Source organism: Onychomys torridus, chromosome 1, assembly GCF_903995425.1.
Source record: "Onychomys torridus chromosome 1, mOncTor1.1, whole genome shotgun sequence".
Taxonomy (NCBI): domain Eukaryota; kingdom Metazoa; phylum Chordata; class Mammalia; order Rodentia; family Cricetidae; genus Onychomys; species Onychomys torridus.
Genome location: NC_050443.1, coordinates 158673548 through 158693371, shown reverse-complemented (window position 1 = coordinate 158693371; position 19824 = coordinate 158673548). Strand labels below are relative to the sequence as shown.

Here is a 19824-nt window from a genome sequence, read left to right as displayed (position 1 = left end):
TTTTTTTCTTTTTTCCTTCAAAGGGGAGAGGGGAAAAATTATCAGTGCCTCAGAACATATAAAACAACTAACAGATGCTTGGTTGAAACTGTCATATCTGTCATATGGCAACAATTAATTATCATCCAGTATGGAACTTTTACTTTTCTTCCTTCTCTTGATATAAGGTCTTCCTTGGTAGCCTAGGCTGGCCTTGAATTCATGATGGAGCCCAGAATGGCCTTCAACTTTGATTTGGTGTCATGAGTGATGGGATTATAGGTGTGCACCATCACTCCAGGCTGGCTGGAACACTTGAGAACAAAATGGGGTGCTTTCCATGGTTAAGAGGCAAAAGGTTACTGACCTGGGCAAACAAAGGTGTCTGGTAATCCTATCTAGGAAGTATTTCTTTTCTTCGGTGCTGGGCATTGAACCCAGGCCTTTATCTCCATGGGGTCCCACCTCAGCCTATCATAAAGGGGTTTACTTGTAATTGTGCTTTGCACAGCCTTGAGCTAAGCCTTCAGTCCCAAGCTCACTTGTATGTGAGACCCAGGAAGCAACTAGAGGCTGAGTAGAGGATGAAGCAGTGAGATGAATCACCCCCCCTAGGAGTGATGACAAGTAGTGCTGATACTGGGTTTCTGTGTTGGGGCAGTTAGAGCATGATGGGGCTTGTGGCTAAGTGGGTGGTATGTTTCTCATTGAGAGGGACCGAGTTTCCTCAGCTGGTGCTGATTGTTGCCATGTGGAAATCTAAGGTCCACAGTTGCCAGATTTTTCACAAGCTTAGAATCTATTGGGTTATATGAAATTTGCCAGTATGTGATTTAAATTAAAACTAATACAAAGCAGTCTCGATTGTGGGCCTGATGCACAGTGGGCTCAGCCCTCAATTTCAAGTGCCGAAAGTTAACACCTCCAGCTGCTAGTAAAGTTTGGATTTGAGGTAGGACCGTCTAAAGATCCACTAGGGCAGTGGTTTTTAACCTTCCTGATGCTGTGACCCTTTAATACAGTTCCTCATGTTGTGGTGACCCCCAGCCATAAATCCTTTAGTTGCCACTTCATAACTGTAATTTTGCTGCTGTTATAAATTGTAATGCAAATATCTGATATGTAGGATATCTGCTCAGGGCCCCCAGATGGGTTGCGACTCATAGATTAAGAACTACTGCACTAGAGAAATGGCTGAGCTGGGGGCTGAGTGCTCTCTGGAATGGGTCCAGTTTGAATTGTCATTAGAAAGTGTGCTGGCTACTTATCTGTCAACTCGACACAAGCTGAAGTCATCGGAGAAGAGAGAACCTCAATTAAGAAAAGGCCTCCGTAAGATTAGGCTTCTGGCAAACTTGTAGGGCATTTTCTTAGTTAGTAATTGATGGGGGAGGGCCCAGCCCACTGTAGGTAGTGTCATCCCTGGACTGGTGGTCCTGAGTTTATTAAGAAAGTGGGCCGAGCAAGCCATGGGGAGCAAGTCAGTAAGCAGCACCCCTCTGTGACCTCTGCATAAGCTCTGCCTCCAGGTTCCAGCCCTGATTGAGTTCCTGTCCTGGCTTCCTTCAGTGATAGCCTATAATGTGGAAGTATAAGCCAAATAAACCCTTTCCTTTCCAGCTTGCTTTTTCAGTCCTGGTTGTCTCATTACAGAGATAGGAACCCTAAGTCAGAAAGTATCCATCCAGTGATGTACAGCTAATGGTCTCTAGTCATCTCACAGTAACTGGACACAGCGAATACTGTGTGGTAATTTCATTGTTTCTAGATAAAATACAGGGTTCTCACAGCCTGCTCTCTGCATCTCTAGTCTCATATCCTCCTCCCCTCCCTTTGCTCCCTGGGTTTCATTTTTGCAGTTTACAGACTGTTCTTGAGACTTGGTCTACTCTTTCCCACCTCCTTTTGTGGCTTTGTGGTTTTGAACAGCACCACCTTTCGGGAGTCATTTCTGTAGCCGTGTGTGTGTGTGTGTGTGTGTGTGTGTGTGTGTGTGTGTGTGTGTGTACACGTGTGGATGTGCAGGTACAAGAGCAGAGGAAGGCATCAGGTGTCTTTAGTACTCTCAGCCTTATTCCTTTGAGGCAGGATCTCTCCCTGAACCTGGAGCTTATCTCTCCACAGCCAGCAGAAATCTTCCTGCCTGCACCCCCCCTCTCCTCCCACAGTGCGGGGGTGGTGGGGTTTGCAGGTTCACAGCAAGACCCTATCAATCTTGTCACACAGGTGCTGGCATCCAAACTCACATCTTCATGGTTGTTCAGTAAGCACTTTTAACCACTGAGCCATCTCTCCAGTTCCATCATTAGCCTTTGGATGGCCTTGTAGCTTTGACATGTATCATTTAACATTTCTCATCGGCCTGTCTCTCCAGGGACTCTGAATTCCTTGGTAGTAGGCTCTGCCCTTTTCAAAGCACATGGTTCCTGGAGCTCACAACTAAGAGCTCTGCATTTCTTGAGTCATCTCAGCAAGCCTCACAGCAGCCTCCTGAGTCAGGACTGCTGAAGAGTGAGCCAGCCACACAGAGGCACTGAATCCCAACCACAGGATATCAAGTCCTGGCCCCCTGCCTCTAGAAGTTATATCTTAACCTACAAGCTGCTCCATCTTTCAGAATATGCGTATGTGTGATGAGGGAGTGAGAAAGGAAGGATGGGGAGGATGAAGTGAGCCAATGTCACAAAGGAGGGGCTTAGCTTTTACTTGTGAGCTCATGCTCTGTGAGTATGCCTCACTGAAGAACTAGGGAGAGCTACACCACAGTTCTGTCTTGCACTACTTAAACTGAAGTTAAAACCTTAGCAGGTTTTGAAGGCACCTTGGGAACACAGAGTGTAGAGTCAGTGTGCTGGGTGACGGCCTCCAGGTAAGGAGTGGCCATCTGGGACTGGGGGTGGGCCCTAGGGTGAACTCAACTTGAGTGACTACTACAGAAACCAGAAGAACATTCTTTCTTTAATAGAGATTGTTGCACCCAAGCCACACTAGTTTTTATAGCAACAGTTGTAAGCTCTAGTTGCATGATCTCTGCGGGAAAGATCTGACTGAGGGTTTTTGGGGGGATGTCCACTTAACTAAATGGGTCTGGTTTTTTGGAGGGAAGTATCGGATTTCTTTGTTTTAGAAATTGAAGCTGACTCCATCATGAGCTGGTTCTGATGGAATTTGATGGTTGCTAAGAAATTAGGCTAGACACAGTGGTGTAGCGGACCCTGAAGCCTGCCTGCCCTGGCTTGCTACTCACCAGCTGAGTCACCTTGAGCAAGCTGCTTAACCCTTGTTCCTCCATTTCCTCATCTCCAATGATGCAAATAACATTGTCTGCCTGATGGCATCATGAGAGGATCATAAGCCAACCCTTACTAACCAACCACTCAGACTGCACTTGGCATATAATACACACTAATGGCGGCCACTGTTGGAACTGAGGTTCATTGTGGTCCAGTAAGTATGTGGTAAGGAGCCCTCCTTTCAGGACAGGAACTCTCCAGCAGCAAGTTCCAGGTCTTCTCACACGCAGCCCTTTCCCGTTTTGTCTCATATTGGCATGATGGATAATAGGGTGGGGCTCTGGGCCCCAGCTCAGTGCAGAGCAGGGGAGCTGCTGTCTCATGCCTGGGAGGCACCTGGCCAACAGGGTTTTATGGCACTCCAGTTCTTTGTATAGAAGGCCATGGCAGATGTACCTCTTAAAATTCTGGGTTTCTTTTCAGCTCTGACAATGGGCTTACAGTCTCTGCCATGGTATTGCACTGAAGTGAAAAAGGGTGGAATTTGTGAGGGGTTCTGTGTTAAAACCAGGCATAAGCCTTCAGCTGTGTGAGCGTGAACCGCTCACAGCTTCTCTCTAGTCCTGTGTCTAAAACGCTGCTAATATATGCTTGTCCATTCTAGTCTATGTGAGCTCCTTGTTTTTATTTTAAATATGTCCTTTGAATAGGCTCTGTGAAGGTAAGTTCTGTAACTTACTTGGTTTACCAACTCTCTCATCCTTTTTTTGGGGGACAGGGTTTCAGGTAGCCAAGGATAACCTTAAATTTCTGTCTTCTGGTCTCCACCTCTCAAGTGATACCAAGTCCAGTTTATGTGGTATTGGGAATCAATCCTAGGTTTTGTACATGCTAGGCAAGCACTCTACCTTTTGGACTGTATCCCCAGCCCCAACTTAAAAAAAGAGAGATGGCTCATAAAAGAACATTATTCCATCATAGTCTGAGCTGATGATTTTTTGTATTTTCCAAAACTTTCCTTTGGCTCAAAAAAAAAAAAAAAAAAAAAAAAGAAAGAAAAGAAAAAAGGAAATCAGATTGAAGGATAGGCTGGTGGGTAGGTCCAAATTACTCAGGTGTAGGGCTCCTAGGACTGGTTTTAGCTTGTCTAGGGCCTGTTGGGTTGATCTCTGCAGAAATGCCACTCCTACAAAACAGTTTGAACCAAATGCTGGAAATTCCAGACTTCTTAGCAACTGAATATAAAACGTAAAAAGAAATCTTCTATTTTAAGTCCAGGATAGTCATTTTAAGGGAAATAGTTACTTGATTTAAAAAACTATATTGTTGATTATTTTGAGATACTCATTTCAAACAGTAAAATATGTGTGTGCCCGTGGGGCAGAGGTGGTCAGAGCTCTGCTCTGTAGTTCTCCACCTCATCCCCTCCAGACAGGGTCTCTCTCTTTAAAATTGAAAATAAAGTTATTTCTATATAATGTATTCTGATCACTGTTTCCTCTCTCTCTTCTCCTCCCAGACTCTTCCCAACTCCTCACCCTTCCCTTTCTACATCTTCTTTCTCTCTTAAGAAAACAGGCAAATAAAAAGACGAACAAAGAAAATAAGAGAAAACAAACAAACAAAAAAGAAACTAAGAAAGAGCAGGATAAATGCACGTGCACACCCATACTCACACCCCCTCACACAAAAGAAAATACTCAAACTTGGAAACCATAATATGTAAGCAAAACCCAGTAATGTTAAAAAAACATAAATACCCAAAACAAAGCAGTGTGAGACAAAAACTCCCCAAATACCCTTGAGTTCGTTTTAAGTTGGCCTCTACTGCTGGACATGGAACTGCTTTTAAGTGTGGTTTGTGTGTATACACAGTGATGACTCCCTTGGAGAAACTGCTTTTTTCTTTGTAAGCAGTTGTTAATTGGAGATAGCTTCTTGGTTAGGAACAGTTGGACCGTCTGCTTTTGACCTGTGCAGGCCCTGTGTATCAGCTCTGTTGTGTCTGGAAGACACTGTTTCCTTGGTGTCATCCATGCCCTCTGGCTCTTACGATCTTTCCACCTCCCCTTCCACATAGTTCCCTGAGCCCTGAGAGACAGGGTCTCTTCCTGAACCTGGAGCTCACCAGTTTTTACTTAGCTGGCTGCCTGAATCCTTAACAGTCCTACTGTGTCTCCCCACTACCTGAGCTTTGGGGTTATAGGGTGCAGCCACACCCAGCTTTCACGTGGCTTTGAGGGACCTGAGTTCAAGTCCTCATGTTTACACTGAAAGACCTCTTACCCAGTAGATAATCTCCCCAGCTCTTGATAACATCTTTATCCACAGTGGGTATTTTAATTTGAATCATTCATTGATTATTTATTTTGAGCACCTACTATCATGTGATAGGTGCCATAGACTGGGGGTCAGGGATGACTCAGAAGGGTAATTTAAGTAGAGGCTTGAGAGGCCAGAGAAGTCAATCAGGCAGAGTTAAGAATACTGAATTGGAAAAACACTTGAGGAGGAAGCCAGAGTTTAGTGGGGAGGTAGCCTGAGGGGAGGGCCTTGCTAGAGGGTTTCTGGGTTATCTTAAAGGGAACTGTGCTGCTCTTTTATACTGTTATATTTGATCATAAATAAATGGCTTTGGTTGGCATTATTCTCCTGGTTTTCCAGCTGGTCTGCCTGGAGATAGAATTTGCCAGTTCAGAGCCATTATCAATCCCAAATAAAGGGATACTTTGGTAGGACTGTTAAAAAGTGAGCCAGTGGCTACAGAGAGAGTTTGAGGCCAGCCTGGGATACATAAGACATTCTCCAAAAGCATCAAACAAACAAAAACAAAAAAAGCAAAGCTCTGTATTGTCATTTAGAAAAAGTGGACCGTGTATGGTATAATACCAGGTCAGCCTGTATTCTTACTGCCTACGGAGTGACTCAGAATGAGCTTCCGATTGCTCACTGGGAGGAAGGCCTGTGTCAGACATCTCACTCAGTGGCTGCCTGGAGCAGATGTTTGTTTGGTGAGAGTGAGATCTCTGTAAACACATGATGGGAAAGCGGGAGAGGAAGGTTAGGAGGTCAGGATCTCTGTACTGGTTCCACATCTTCACATTCCAGGGGAGTTTTGTCTCGTGAAGTCAGGACATGTTCAAGCTAGAAGGGACCTCAAGGACTAACTCAACCCCTCATTTTGTGGGGTCAGGGTGCCAATGAGGGCTAGGCCATGGCAGGCTCCCTACATCAGCAGCCCTATGAGGGCTAGCGTTTTCTCTTTGAGGAGGGCTTTTTGAGAACAGGGCTGTGGAAAACTGAGGCTTTGGGCCTTAGTCCTGTATCCTGATTTGGCATTTTGAAGAACCAGCTTATGGAGACAACCTGTGGTTTGCCACATCTTCCACTAGCTCCCAGGAGCTATGGGGGTGCCCAAGAGGAAGCCAGAGCTCTTTGGGCACTGGGCGTCTGGAGGTGTACCATTCTGCCCCTGGGTTCCCATCCAGGATGGCCTTTTAATATTGTTCAGTCATGGACTGGCCCTCTGGTGATGGTAGTAACATTTTGGTATATCTGGACTGAGAAACTATCCCATAGCAGTTACTCTGAGTCCAGTACTGCTTCAGAATGAGTGCCGTTCATCACACCAGCATCTGTGTTCGCTTGAAAAACCGTTGTAGGTCTGTGCGGCGACACATTTACTCTGTCCACAGGGAATCCTTAGTAGGCAAATGGACTTGAGGACCTGTGACAGTGACTAACTGGCCACCCCAGGCATCTGTGGTCTTCACATTTGGAACTACTAGTCTGGAAGCATCACCTTGCAGAAAACCAGCCACCTGTAGGGAAGGATCCTAACCATGGCCAGCTTCCTGGTGCAAACCCATGCTACCATATTTAAAAATTATCTTCCTTCCTTGATTGCTTTTTTTGTTTTGTTTTGTTTATTGTAAAAGTAGCTCAAACTCATTGTAAAGAAACTAATGTGTTACTTAAATCTTAGCTGTGAGCAGTTCCAGTTTTGTCTATGCTCTTAATTTATAACATATGCTAAGATTTCATAGAAATAGAAATTCTTGCTAAATGTGCGAGTTTAAAAAAATGTGTTTGTGCAGGAGAGCAGGCCCTGCACCCCGTCTACACAGCACACTAGAGTTGACCCTGTTGGCAGGGACACTGGTGAGCTGACCAGGGAGAGTGAGAGCAGGAGAGCTCACCAGCCCCCACCCCCCCCTACACACATATGCCCCTAACAGTAATCAGGAGAGCAAGCCCTGCATCTTGCCTGGGCAAAATAGTAGAGCTGGCCCTGCTGGGAGTGTGAGTGAGCCAGAGGACCTGAAAGCAGGAGAACTGGTCCCACTCCTTGCTGCAGGCTTCGATGGGTGATCTAGTTGGGGGTGGGGGCAGTGCTGGAGAGCTCACCCAGGTAGTGAGGATGAGAGAAAGCTGGGGGGCTGACCAGCCCAGCTGCCTCTCAGGCTCAGAACCAGGGATATGAGCTAGCCCTCTCCGATATCCACTTCATCTATGAACTGCTGGAGCATGTGAGGGGGACAAACCTACCAATCAAAAACTTCAGAATCTCCACGACACAGGACAATAACAGGATATCCAAGAGGAGCCCCAGTGAGAGCCCATTATCGATAGTGTAGCAGAAGCCAGAGGCCCAGAGACACAGCAGTGACTCATTGCAATGAACACTTGCAAGTAAAGATATATGGACTAAAGGGTAAACTGTGTTACTCACCTGGCTTCACGCTGACATTTCTTCCTCCTCCTCTCCTCTTCTTCTGTTTGTGTTTTGTTTGGTTTTTCTTTTCAATTTTATTTTGTTTTGTGGGGGGAGGTTGCAAGGGCAGAGGGCAGATGTGAGGGGACAGGGAGATAAGTGGGATTGGGATGCATGATGTGAAATCCACAAAGAATCATTAAAAAAAAACCACAACCACAACAACAAAACAAACAAAAATGTGTTGGTGACTTATTTTGAGGTCTGAACGCTGAGTGAGGCTCAAGGTTTGAGTCTGCAGTGGGCTAGCTGGATGGCTAGTAATGTACTAGTTGTGTGATCCTGGGTAGGTTGTCAAGTTTTCTGAGCCCAGTTGCTGGTGTTCACTTTCCTTTCTCACGTGGTTGTTGTAATAGGACAGTGAGGTCACCAGAGGACTCGGTAAATGGTAACAGATTGTATACACATGACAGATTGCTGGTAGTTAAATTATGATTTTAGCACACTTTCTTGAGCACTTCTGTCCCTGCTCTTTCTTTTTCTTTCTTTCATCCTTGCAGGGTCTCATTATATATCCCAGACTGTCCTCAAACTCACTATGCGTAGCTCAGGCTAGCCTCAAATTTTCTCCTGCTTCAACTTCCCCAGAGCTGGAATTGTAGGTGTGTGCCACCATGCCAAGCTGTCCTTTTTCCATGCTTTGATCTTTATTAGGGAATACTTAACCTGATGGTGTTTACTCACTGGTTTTCCTGGAGACAAATGGTAACTAATGCGCTATCCTCTCTGTTGCCAGGTCACTCCTGGAAGCAAGGCTGCTATAGCTAATTTATGTATTGGAGATTTAATCACAGCCATCGATGGGGAGGATACCAGCAGCATGACACACTTGGAAGCTCAGAACAAAATCAAGGGCTGCACAGACAACATGACACTCACAGTGTCCAGGTGAGGCTGTGGAAGTGTTAGTTCATTCCCGATGGACCGGAAGCTGTTTGTGGACAGTGTCCCCCCCCCCCCCCCCCCCAGTCTCAGAAGCCCTGGTGCTTCCCCAGCTCTGTGCTGTGCATGATGAAAGCACTCCGGGAGGTCTGTGGCTTCTGACCTTGAGGTTGCTTGTTTCTCTGATTGTCAAAGGACTTCTCATCATCTAGGCCTCTTTCTCTTAAGTTACCACATTTTTACTTGATCTAACACAACTAATGACAATCCTGAGGAGGTAAAATAGCTGAACACTGTTAAGGTAAAATGAAATGGAAATGTCTTCCTGAGGACCTCTGAGTATCAATTTAGGATGGTGTTGGACCCTGAATAGTGGGTGGTGTGTCATGAGGTCACAGCAGCAGGGAAGGACCTGAGTCTGTTAGACAAAGCCCAGGACACTGAGCAGGCAGGCGAGGAAAGCAACTTGGAAGCTGTAATTAGGGTAGAATTTCCATTCTTCTTTTACTTGCTCTTGAAAGTGGCTCTACAGAGCCAGGACGTCAGGAGTGATTGGTTCAGCTTCTAGTGGCTTCCTAGTTCCTGTTGGATCAAGTTCAGCTTCTTTTTGTTGGCAAACTTGCTTTATTTAATGGCTCACTCACCTTAGCATTTACAGCTCTTCAGCAGGTTCTCATCTGTGAAGTACACGTTGTGACCTTTTTTTCCTCCCTACTTGTGCTATGGAATTGATCGACCAAGAGTGGATGAGAAATGCCAGAATATTTTGTTACTTTCAGAGCTCCACTTACTCTGTAGGAGGTGAACCGGTTTATTATGATTCCTTCAAAAGCATGGTGACCCTTTGTTCTTGTCTCTTGTTCTGTCTCAGCCTGTGTTGTCTGTCTCCCTCAAACTCATGTTCAGGTCATTCATGCATTGATTAGTAGGTTCGTTCTTTCTTTCTTTTTTTCCCTTCTCATTCACTTGCCAACACATTGTACAGGTGTGTCTGATAATTGTCTGGTTACTATGACAAATACAAAGTAAAGTATAAATGTTCTCTGCCTTGAAGAAAGAAAAAGCCCTACACTAATGGAAAACTGAAACTTTACTAAGACCATTGCTGTGTGACTGACAGGAAGAAAATCCTTTGCAAGACTGTAAACGGAGATCCTTGATTAATAAATAGGTTGGTGATATGGTCGAGGCTAGGAACCCTGAGCCAAGGTACAGCTGATGTCTATCCCACCCTGAGTGGAGGTGGCAGCGTGAGGCAGATTTAGCAACTCAGAGGAGCCTGGTGCTTATGTTGGCTCCCCAGACTGTAATGAGGGAGGTGGAGGCTAGATCAGAATGCAGGCCAGCTTGGGAAATCCCTTAAGGCTATGTGTAGGAGCTGTCCAATATGGCTACCATCTAATTGACAAATAGAGGGTAAAAATCAAGGAAAAGGGGATGTTTATCTAAATTGCTTTTAACATGTAAAGTTGTTTCTTGGCATCCATGGGGGTCAGTCCCCAGAACTGTTGTGGATATCAAAATCCCTGAGTATACAAGTGTCTTCTGTACAAAGCAGTGTAATATGGCACAGAGTCTCTGTGCATCTTCCTGCATACTTTAAGTCACCTCTGGATTACCTATAATATCTAATGCAAAGTCAATGCTATGCCCGTGATTGCTGTACCATATTATTTAGAAAATAACAACGAGGGGGGGAGTCTGTACAGGTTCAGTATGGGTCAGTCGTCTGTCTGCAGCTGCCTGGGTCTAAGCAGAACCTGTAGATACAGAGGTTGAACATGTATTTATTGATTTAACATGAATAAGACTGCAAGCAGCTTTATGCTGCAGATGTTGCTCAGTGGTGGAACCCTTGCTCGACATGTGTGAGATGCTGCGTTTGATCACCAGCTCTGCAAAGCAGAATGAAATGAAACAGAACGGAACAACAGCTTTGTTCATGTGTCGCAGGTCTGAACAGAAAATTTGGTCTCCGCTAGTGAGTGAGGAGGGAAAACGTCATCCATACAAGATGAATTTAGCGTCGGAACCCCAAGTAAGTGCTTATCTTTGCCCCTCCTCTGCCAGCTGCTTTCCTGCTGGGGCATTGTTTGGCTAGTCCCTTGTTTTTCCTGCCCTGGAAGTCTGGGGATAAAGTGGCAGGGAGAGCCTTCCACTGTCTTTGCTGGGATCTGGCTCAAGTTCAGTTCTTCCAGTAAGGGAACTGCCAGAGGAAAGGGCTGGAAAACCCCAGGGCAGGGACGTGGCCTGGGCTGGAAGCTGCCAGTAGGAAGGCAGGCAATGAGGGAAGAGGCGAAAGCCCTCCTGCAAGCAGGGTGGGTAGGACTCTAGTGAACTCAGAGCTCTCACTCAGCTCTTACAGAGTTTAGATACAAAGAATCATCGCCAGTGAGGATATGTTTAGGCCTGAAGCAGAGTGAAAAAGGAACACTGGTTTTAATGGTAACTTTTCTTTCCCTGTGAGTCCTGAGGTGGAAATCTGTTGTTACTCGCTTGTTACAGAGAAACTTGGAGAAAGACATTACAACTAGTTAAAATGAGGTTGAGGATTACTCTTGGAAAAAAAAAAAATACAGTAAGGAGTCACTGCATTGTTCGTTGATCAAACAGAATTTTCTGGAACAGTAGATTGTCCTGAAAGCCCATATTTATAAATAAATCTCTCAGTAGATAGCTGCTTATAGGTGTTTTTATTTCTCCCTTAGTTGTATCTTCTAAGATATCTACACGGAGTGGGTATGTTTTGAGATAAATAGAGAAATAGTTAGAACATCTTGGTAAAATTCCCCACATTGCTCACAACAAAGTATGTTCTCTACTGGATAAGTGAATGAATTATTAATAAGTGAGGGACCTAGGGAAGTGGCTTATAGGTTAAGTGCTTTCACACAAACACAAGGACCTGAGTTTTAATTCCCAGCACCTGTGTGTCAAAGTTGCGTATGACCGTGCCCATCTGCACCATCAATGAGAGCTGGTCCACCAGTTCAGCTAGAAGGCTAAGCTTCAGGATTTCTGAAAGACTCTGTGTCTAAAATGTGGAGAAGTGAACTGAAGGAGACATCACACATCAACCTCCAGTCTCCACACACATACTTTCAGGGGTGAGTGTGCCTACACACACACACACACACACACACACACACACACACACACACACACACACACATTCAATATAATTTTCAAACCAGGCTTGTGATTATTATATATTTAATCCCAATTGAAGATTTGAAATTGAATTTTTTGTTTCTAAGTTTGAGATGCTAGTTTTTATATAGAAATAGTAATCAAAAGTTAATACAGAGTCAGCTATTTTATGTATAGTACAGAAATCGTATGGAATTGAATTCACATGGTACCTTGGTGTGTATAAATTAAATGGGTGATTGTAAGTCCTTATTTCTTAAAGGGGTTCCATTAAAATTTCAGAAATGTAGTTATAGTTTTTTCTATTAATGCCATAACAATCATACTTAAAATGCTGAGTCCTTTTAAAGATTGTTTTGCATCTGTCGTGTTGAAACGGACACAAACATATTATTCTGTACAAGTCCTATTAAAAATTCATAAAATGTTATTCTGCAAACTGGCAGTTGTGTAAACAAATTTAAATCATGCAAGAGTTAATTTCAGTTTCCCTGGTAGTCTAACAACTTATTCAATTTACTGTATGTGTTGAATTTTGATGTGTTAAATTTTCATATCTTTTATAACACGAGGAATGATTTTGGTTTAACTTGGTCCAAAATGCACACTTTTCAATTGAGGTAATTATTCATATCTTGGCTATCCTTTTTCTTCAGTGCTGATGTTTTGAAGATCATTTTCAGACTAAAAAATAATTATTCAAACTACTATAAAGGCTAGCTTGAATGTATCTTCCTCTTTATTCATAAAAAAATCTTCCCACCTCCCATTTTCCCAGACCTTCCATTTCTAAGCCTTCTTAGCTAGAGGACAAATAGAACAGAGTTCATGGATATTATAAAGATCTGCTAGTTCACATAAAGCTAACCAATACCCCAGCTTATCTGAGGTCAGCATAGTTACATACCTAGTTTGTGTTTCCTTATTATTGAGTTTCCTTGGCGACTGACAAATACAAAGCCCAAACAATTACGTCATCCCTTCCAAAAGGCAAGCCCTAAATCCGCCTGTCTTCTGGAAAGACTGGAATCCACATGGGGGTAGAGATGTTTCTTTTTATGTACAAACCAGACACATTCCTGAAAGATGCTTTATAAAGTAAGCATCAAGAATTAAAAAAAGAAAAAGCCACCCCAAAGAAAAAACACCATTCCCACAAAGGAAAATGGGGTGGAGTGGGGAGGCTGGGGAGATGGCTCCTGATGCCAGCCTGCTTGAGGACCTGAGCCTGATGCCTGGGACCCATATGGTGGAAGGTGAGAATGTAAGTTGTCCTCTGATCTATAAATGTGGGCAGCAAACAAACAACAAACAAGTAAGAATTTTCGCCATGGCTCTCCCATGGACTTCCGTTCTGACCAGAACTATTTTTGTTTCTATGGGGAGAAAGGACCTCTCCTAATGAGAACACGCCGTGTTCTGCACTGTGCTTGGTGAGCTGAGGTGTCACACCATGTCCTGCTGTAGAAGCTTAGAGAAATGGGCTCAGAGAGGCAGAACTTGCTCATAGCAAAGTGTCAGGGAAAATTTGAGCCAAGACTAACGAAGAAGCATTCTGTGTTGCTCCCAGATTGCTGTGGAGACTGAAGGATGCATGCTGGATGCTGTCATGTTGCCCATGCTGCCCTTAGTGATGGGCTGAGAGCCCCAGGCCTCTTCTGTAAATCTGCTGCTGCCTCCACAGCCAATGATTTCAGGATTCCTTTGAGTCAGTGTACATAAAACTACTTAACCATTCCTTGATTATGGCCTTTTCCCCCCTTTAATATCCTCTTTTGTGATTATTTATAGCCAGGCTTGGTGGCAGAAATAGGTGGATCTCTGTGAGTTTGAAGCCAGCCTGGTCTACATAGTAAGTTCCAGGACAGCTAGGGCTGTGTAGAAAGACTCTGTCTCAAAACAAAATTAAAAAAAAAAAAACAATTTTTGATTATTTGTGCAGATATGGACAAAGTCAACTCAAACTCACTGAGTCTGACTTAAGAGAAAATTTACTGGAATAATGGAAAAGAAATTTTTATCATAAAATATGTCTATGCAGGCTTTTATTTTAAATTAGCTTTGTAATGAATTAAACTGTTAGTTTTCATTCATAATGTTTGCAATTAAACACTGAAGTTTCTTTTTTAAAGGAGGGAAAAAGAGCAATAGAGGGACTGGAATTCTTTTCAGTTATTTGGGTGTTTGAGAAAGAAACCAGGGTTTAGAAGAATTTTCTTGAGAACTCAGAAAACATGTTGAGTTTAGTAGCTACACAGAGCTTGCGGCACTGGAAGCCAGAGTTGATTTTGAGCATTGGAGCAGGGAGAAACTTGCTACGTGAGTCATCAGGTAACTTGTGATTATTTTTTTTTTAAAGGAATGTTAGTTTAAAAAGTACAGCTGGGAGGTGGTGGCACACGCATTTAATCCTAGCACTTGGCAGGCAAAGGCAGGCAGAATATCTGAGTTCAAAGCCAGCCTGATCTACAGAGAGTTCTAGAACAGCCAGAGCTACACAGAGAAACCCTGTCTTGAACATCCCCGTGCCCCAAAAGTACTTTGGTGTTTGTACAGAAGCCTCCAGAGGCTGTCATTGTAATTGTTCACCCGACTTCTGGAGATGGGCAGAGGGTGTGTTGTCACATTAAGGAGAGAAGGGAGGACACAGAAACTCAAAAGTCCTCCCTTCACAGGTTCTGCCTTGGACCTGGCTTCCAGAACCTTCCACCTTGTGTTTTTACCACAGAGAACAATAGCCTCTCTGCCCCTCCGCCTTCTTTGCAAGGACTGAGACTATGTAGTCAGCAGCTGTGGCTCCTGTGTTCCCATTACCTCCTTTTCTTGATGATCTAACCCGGGGAATTATCTACACCTTTCGGCATTGAGGGCTTTGTGATGACCTAAACCACCTCTCCTCTTCTTCCTAATGCCTCTGGAATGTGTCCTGAAAGGATGCTTCTTTAGATCTGACTTGGGTTCTGGTAGCCCAAGGCATGAAGCGTTATCCTCCCAGAGGTACCCGGAGATCAGATCTGCTGGGCCTTGGAGAAGAACCAGAGATGGGGCTGATTGAGAGAGTGTGGGATGTACAGTTGTGCATCTGTGGATGCTTCCGGGTCATTGCTCACGGTCTCCTTGCATTTGTTGGAGCTCCTCTTCCTCCAGTTGAAGTTAGATTTGAACCAGGGCTGCTGTATCTTAGTTGGAAGTTTTGTCTGGGCTGTTAGCCTGTACTGCACATGATAAGGGGTACAGGGTGGACACCTCCTTGATTTCTCCTCTGCTCCCTGCCTTCAGGAGGTCTTGCACATAGGAAGTGCTCACAACCGAAGTGCAATGCCATTTACTGCCTCACCGGCTCCCAGCACTGCCCCCCGCATCATCACAAACCAGTACAACAACCCTACCGGCCTCTACTCTCCTGAAAACATCTCTAACTTCAACAGTGCTGTGGAGTCGAAGACCACAGGCAGTGGGGAGGAGGCGAACAGCAGACCGTAAGTAGACCCTTCCCCACCAACACCTCCAGACCAGTCCTGGGAGAGACCTTTTCCACTAGTTTCTTCTAGCAAGTTGAACCACTCAACCTGGGAGGGAAACTTTGGCATTCAGCTTCTTCACATGTGGAAAGGGGCTCGCCCCCTCCTTTCTGTAGGGTTGTGGTAAAAATAAGAAAATGTGTTACTGGAGCAGGAGCTTAAGGTTGATGTGACTGCTGCTCAGGATAGAGGATCTGAGTTCTCTTCCTAGAGCATACATAAAAGCTAGGTGGGCTTGGTGGCCTGTCTGTAACTCCAGCACTTCAGAGGTACAGATGGGGCTGACCAGACTAGCTGAATACATGAGCTCTGGGTTCGATGAATAAGGTGGGGAGCAATGAAGGGATATTCCTGATGTCATCCTCTGGCCTCTACATGAGTGTGAACACCTGTACACCCACACTGTGCACACACGTTTGCCCATACACGCACTGGGAAGAGAAATAAAAGAAAACATGATATAAAGTGCCCAACCCTGTGTCTGACACTCCCAGATCTTGTAATGATTGAGAATTGTTCTTGTCCTGAGTGCTGTGGTCACTCACTCTCAGCTGCTGGTCATGGTCTTTCTTCACAGGACTGTTGTGTGGAGTCCTTGAGAGGATTGCTCCTTACGATGGTCTAGCTTATATCCACATTTCCCACCGGATCTGAGCAGGGGGAGGTACCCCAGTATGTGTAGTGGTGAAGCAGTGCCTGCTTCCTCACCAGAGTAGACCACAAATGATAGAGAGAAATCCTTGAGGCTGCAAGTGCTCTCCCTTGGGATTGGGTTCTGACCTGGGAAGGGAAGAGATGGGGACTGTAGATGGAACCAGACAGGCACCTTCCTTTGTCACAGACCTGTTGGCTGTACCTGCCTTTATCTCTGTATTGGGTCTCTGCGTCTTCCAGCAGAGGGGCTATTGGTTTAAATATTAAGGCCACTCCACGTAGTTAAAAGGGAGGTTTATTTTGTGGGGTAACTTACAAGTGAAGGGATAGGTTGCAGGGCCTGGGAAAGGTGTAGAGCAGTCCAGCGGTGTTCTCTGGAGAACTCTGCTTCGTCTGCCTCCAGCGTCCAGGGTCCATCAACCAAGAGAGCCGGCCCATCTGGATCTCCGGTCTTCAGGGTCGTCTCTCGACTCTGCCTTGTAGGTGTGACAGTTACCGAAGCCTCAATGGGGGTGGCACTTCCAGGTCAAAGCTGGACCTGCTACCCACTACAAGGGGCCTACTGGCTGCTTTGTCCCCAACTCTCTAGGGACAGATTTCAACACTCCTGCCACCCATGGCAAAGGAACTGGGTGTGAGGGTGTCAAGTTAGGAGGGTGGGGAGTAGATTAGGAGTTGCCAACTCATACACCTGAGGATGGGCCCGCAGGGTAAGGAGCACAGGGCAGGGCCTACCAGATCAAACAACTGAACTGTACTTGTGGCGCCTCATGCTCACGCCCTGCCCACAGGGATGGGTCGTGGGTTCCAGCCAAAAGTGCATGCAGGCCTAGGAATCCCACCCACCTCTGCTGATTACTTTCACTGAAACATGAGTTGGATTTTTTTTTTTTTTAATAAACCTGAAATTGCTGACTTTTAAATGTTGGTGACATTTAAATTTTGTTGGAAAACAGTACATTCCAAAGTTGTCTGATCTCTCAGGATCTTAACTCAGATTTTGTGTTAACTCCAAAAGCTTATTTTGGCATTCAGTTTCTTCCCTATTCACCTTTATAATCTGTCCAGATTTCTTAGTTGTAAACTAACTGTTTTAAATGCAAGTTAGGAGGGGTTACAGTCCCAGGTTCCTTAACTGTCTGGAGGGCTGTTCCAGGAGCCCTATTGTCTCCCAGGGATGAGAAGGAGGGGTGGGAGAGAGAGAGAGAGAGGAGGAGGGAGGGAAGGAGAAAGGGAGGGAGGGAGGGAGGGAGGGAGGGAGGGAGACAAAGACAGACCAGAAAGATACTAAGACTGTTGGGTATCCACTACATGCAAAGTCTCTGCCCCAATACTGAGAGGGCAGGACAGGACAGATCCGGTATGTTCCCTAGAGTCTAGTGAGGTTTTGGATTCAGAAGCATCTTCTGCCACTGGCATTAATGGCAGTGCCCATTACCACTGCCTCTTACCCCAAATTATGGTTCCTGTGAGTCCTTACCTGCTTGATACATTGATGCCCTTTGAGGTGGTCATGGGGATGCTGGCGATACTTGAGAAAGCTACACAGGGGGTCCCTCAAGCATCACCCCCTAAAGGAGAGCTTGCATGCAGCTCCATGAGGAGTGGTTTGAATTCCAAGGGCCACCATTCCTGTGTTTGGAGTGCTTGGAGAGGCTGGGAACGTGACCCTTCTTTTACTGTCCCAGAGTGGAATGTTCCATGATCTGGATTTAATAACCCAGGAAATGACACATCCTTAATTGAAAGAACTGCTATGCACTGTGAGAAGTATGTGCCTGGAAAGTATTTTTAGTGTGGGGGCATTAGATATTTTTCCTTCGTTAATGTCGTCTTTCTTCTTCTCTCCTGCTTCCGGCTTGCTCCCCACCCCCCACTGTCTGCTCCTGTCACAGTCTTGACTGCAGCAGCCCGAGGATCTTTATCAAGTCTCCCTGTAGATTCCCTCGGCAAAGGGGGCCTGTTACCTACTTCAGCTCAACCTCTTTGAGAATGAATCTAAGAAGTGGTGGGAACCCCTGAGGCCAGAGGCCAAGGAGCTACTGAGCCTTGCATGTTTCTTGTACAGGGATCTCTGCCTGCTGGTTTGTTTCTAGCATGTTCTCAGAAAGGAGAGACAGATGACCCTGCCAACCCAGGAGCCATTCTGTAACTCTCCCTGCTCAGCACAAGGCCCAGAGCTTGCTCACCTCCCCTCACCCCACCCTCTCTACTGTTTAGTCTGAATTCACTGAAGTTCCAGAACTGGCTCACCAAATACTTGGCATCTGAGGTCATCACCCATTCCCTGGGGCTTACCCTGGTATTTTTTTTTTTTTTTTTCTTTCTTTTTGGTTTCAAGCACTTGAGAGCATTCTGCTGTGTGTGTGGCTGGCTGTCTTGTAGGTCTTGGTACAGCTGCATCCCAGACAGATCAGGATGTCAGCAGCAGCACTGCCATCTGGGAGGTGGGGGTCTCCTCAGCAGATCTTCTTGAACACAGCAGAGGGGAAGGAGGCCCTCTGTGTCCCTTCCCTTCTAGGCGACTTCAGCTCAGCGGCCCTTTTTGGAGTACCTACTGTGTGTCATTCCAGTGAAAGAAATGGCACCTTTTCTCTGAACTCTTCAATTGTGTGTAGAAGGGACCTGTTAAAGTTTGGCAATGTAGAGACTGGATTTCATAATTTATGTGATGTCTGTTACTTTCTACAGGCTTGTAGATTAGAGTCCTAGAATCTGGCTCTGCCCCGCCAGCTGAGTGACCTTAGACAAACCTTGTAAATCCTCTGAAACCTTGTCTCCAGAGCTTTCAGGTGGGCCCTTAACCAGGTGCCTTTCCACCAGCTTATCAAGGGAATGTAGTATCTTGTGCTGGAACGTACTGAGTGAATGCTTGTTACTTAGGAGAACTCTGCCTCAGCCCTTACTGAGTGCTGGGGGCTCAGAGTGGAAGCGTGGAAGAATAATAAACATGTTCCAGAGAAGATTTATCTTGGCCTACCATGAACTTCTTTCTCCCCCTGGAGTCAATGCCTAAGTTGAGCTATGAATACCATTGGCCAGCATCCTTCTGGGATGATGGTCTCTTCATGGCATAAGTGGTTGAGCTCCCATAACCAGCCTAGAAATCCCAGAGTACTACTAGGTTTTCCCAATTGTGTTCAGGGTATCCCCTAAACGCTCAGGAGGCAGATGTCTAAGCAAGTGCAGTGGAGATAAAGGGCTCATTGCTATCCAAAAGGCAGCAGGGGATTGTGTTAGCCCTGTCTAGCTGGAAACAGGATCAGAAGGCTTCCAACATGAAGGCTGCTTGTCTCTGTACCTAATATGCCTGCACTCCATAGTGTCTAAGGTCTGAGTATTCTTCCTTTTTCTCCCGATGGCCAGAGTTATTCCTTGTTCATCATAGGAGACTAAAACACAGGGAACATTCAGACCAGGCATTCCCTTTAGAAGTGAATGCACAAGCTTTCCAAGACTTAATTTTTAAAAAATTTTTTTTAAAATTTAATTATCAAGTAATCTGGGGCATCTGAAACCCAAGATCTTATTTTCTAGGACATCATGAAACATAAAGGATTTTCCTGCTTCAGCTCACTCTTTGTGTGTGTGTGTGTGTGTGTGTGTGTGTGTGTGTGTGTGTGTGTGTGTG

At 45.3% G+C, this 19824-nt stretch overlaps 1 protein-coding gene across 1 annotated transcript in view; it reads left to right on the top strand.

The window, feature by feature from the left end:
- Pdlim1 (PDZ and LIM domain 1) overlaps positions 1-19824 on the top strand; it is a 45589-nt gene that overhangs the window by 9685 nt on the left and 16080 nt on the right. The window contains exons 2-4 of the mRNA XM_036200112.1: positions 8723-8874; positions 10822-10906; positions 15298-15497. Of these exons, the coding sequence (XP_036056005.1) occupies positions 8723-8874; positions 10822-10906; positions 15298-15497 (437 nt within the window). The remainder of the gene's footprint in view (positions 1-8722; positions 8875-10821; positions 10907-15297; positions 15498-19824) is intronic.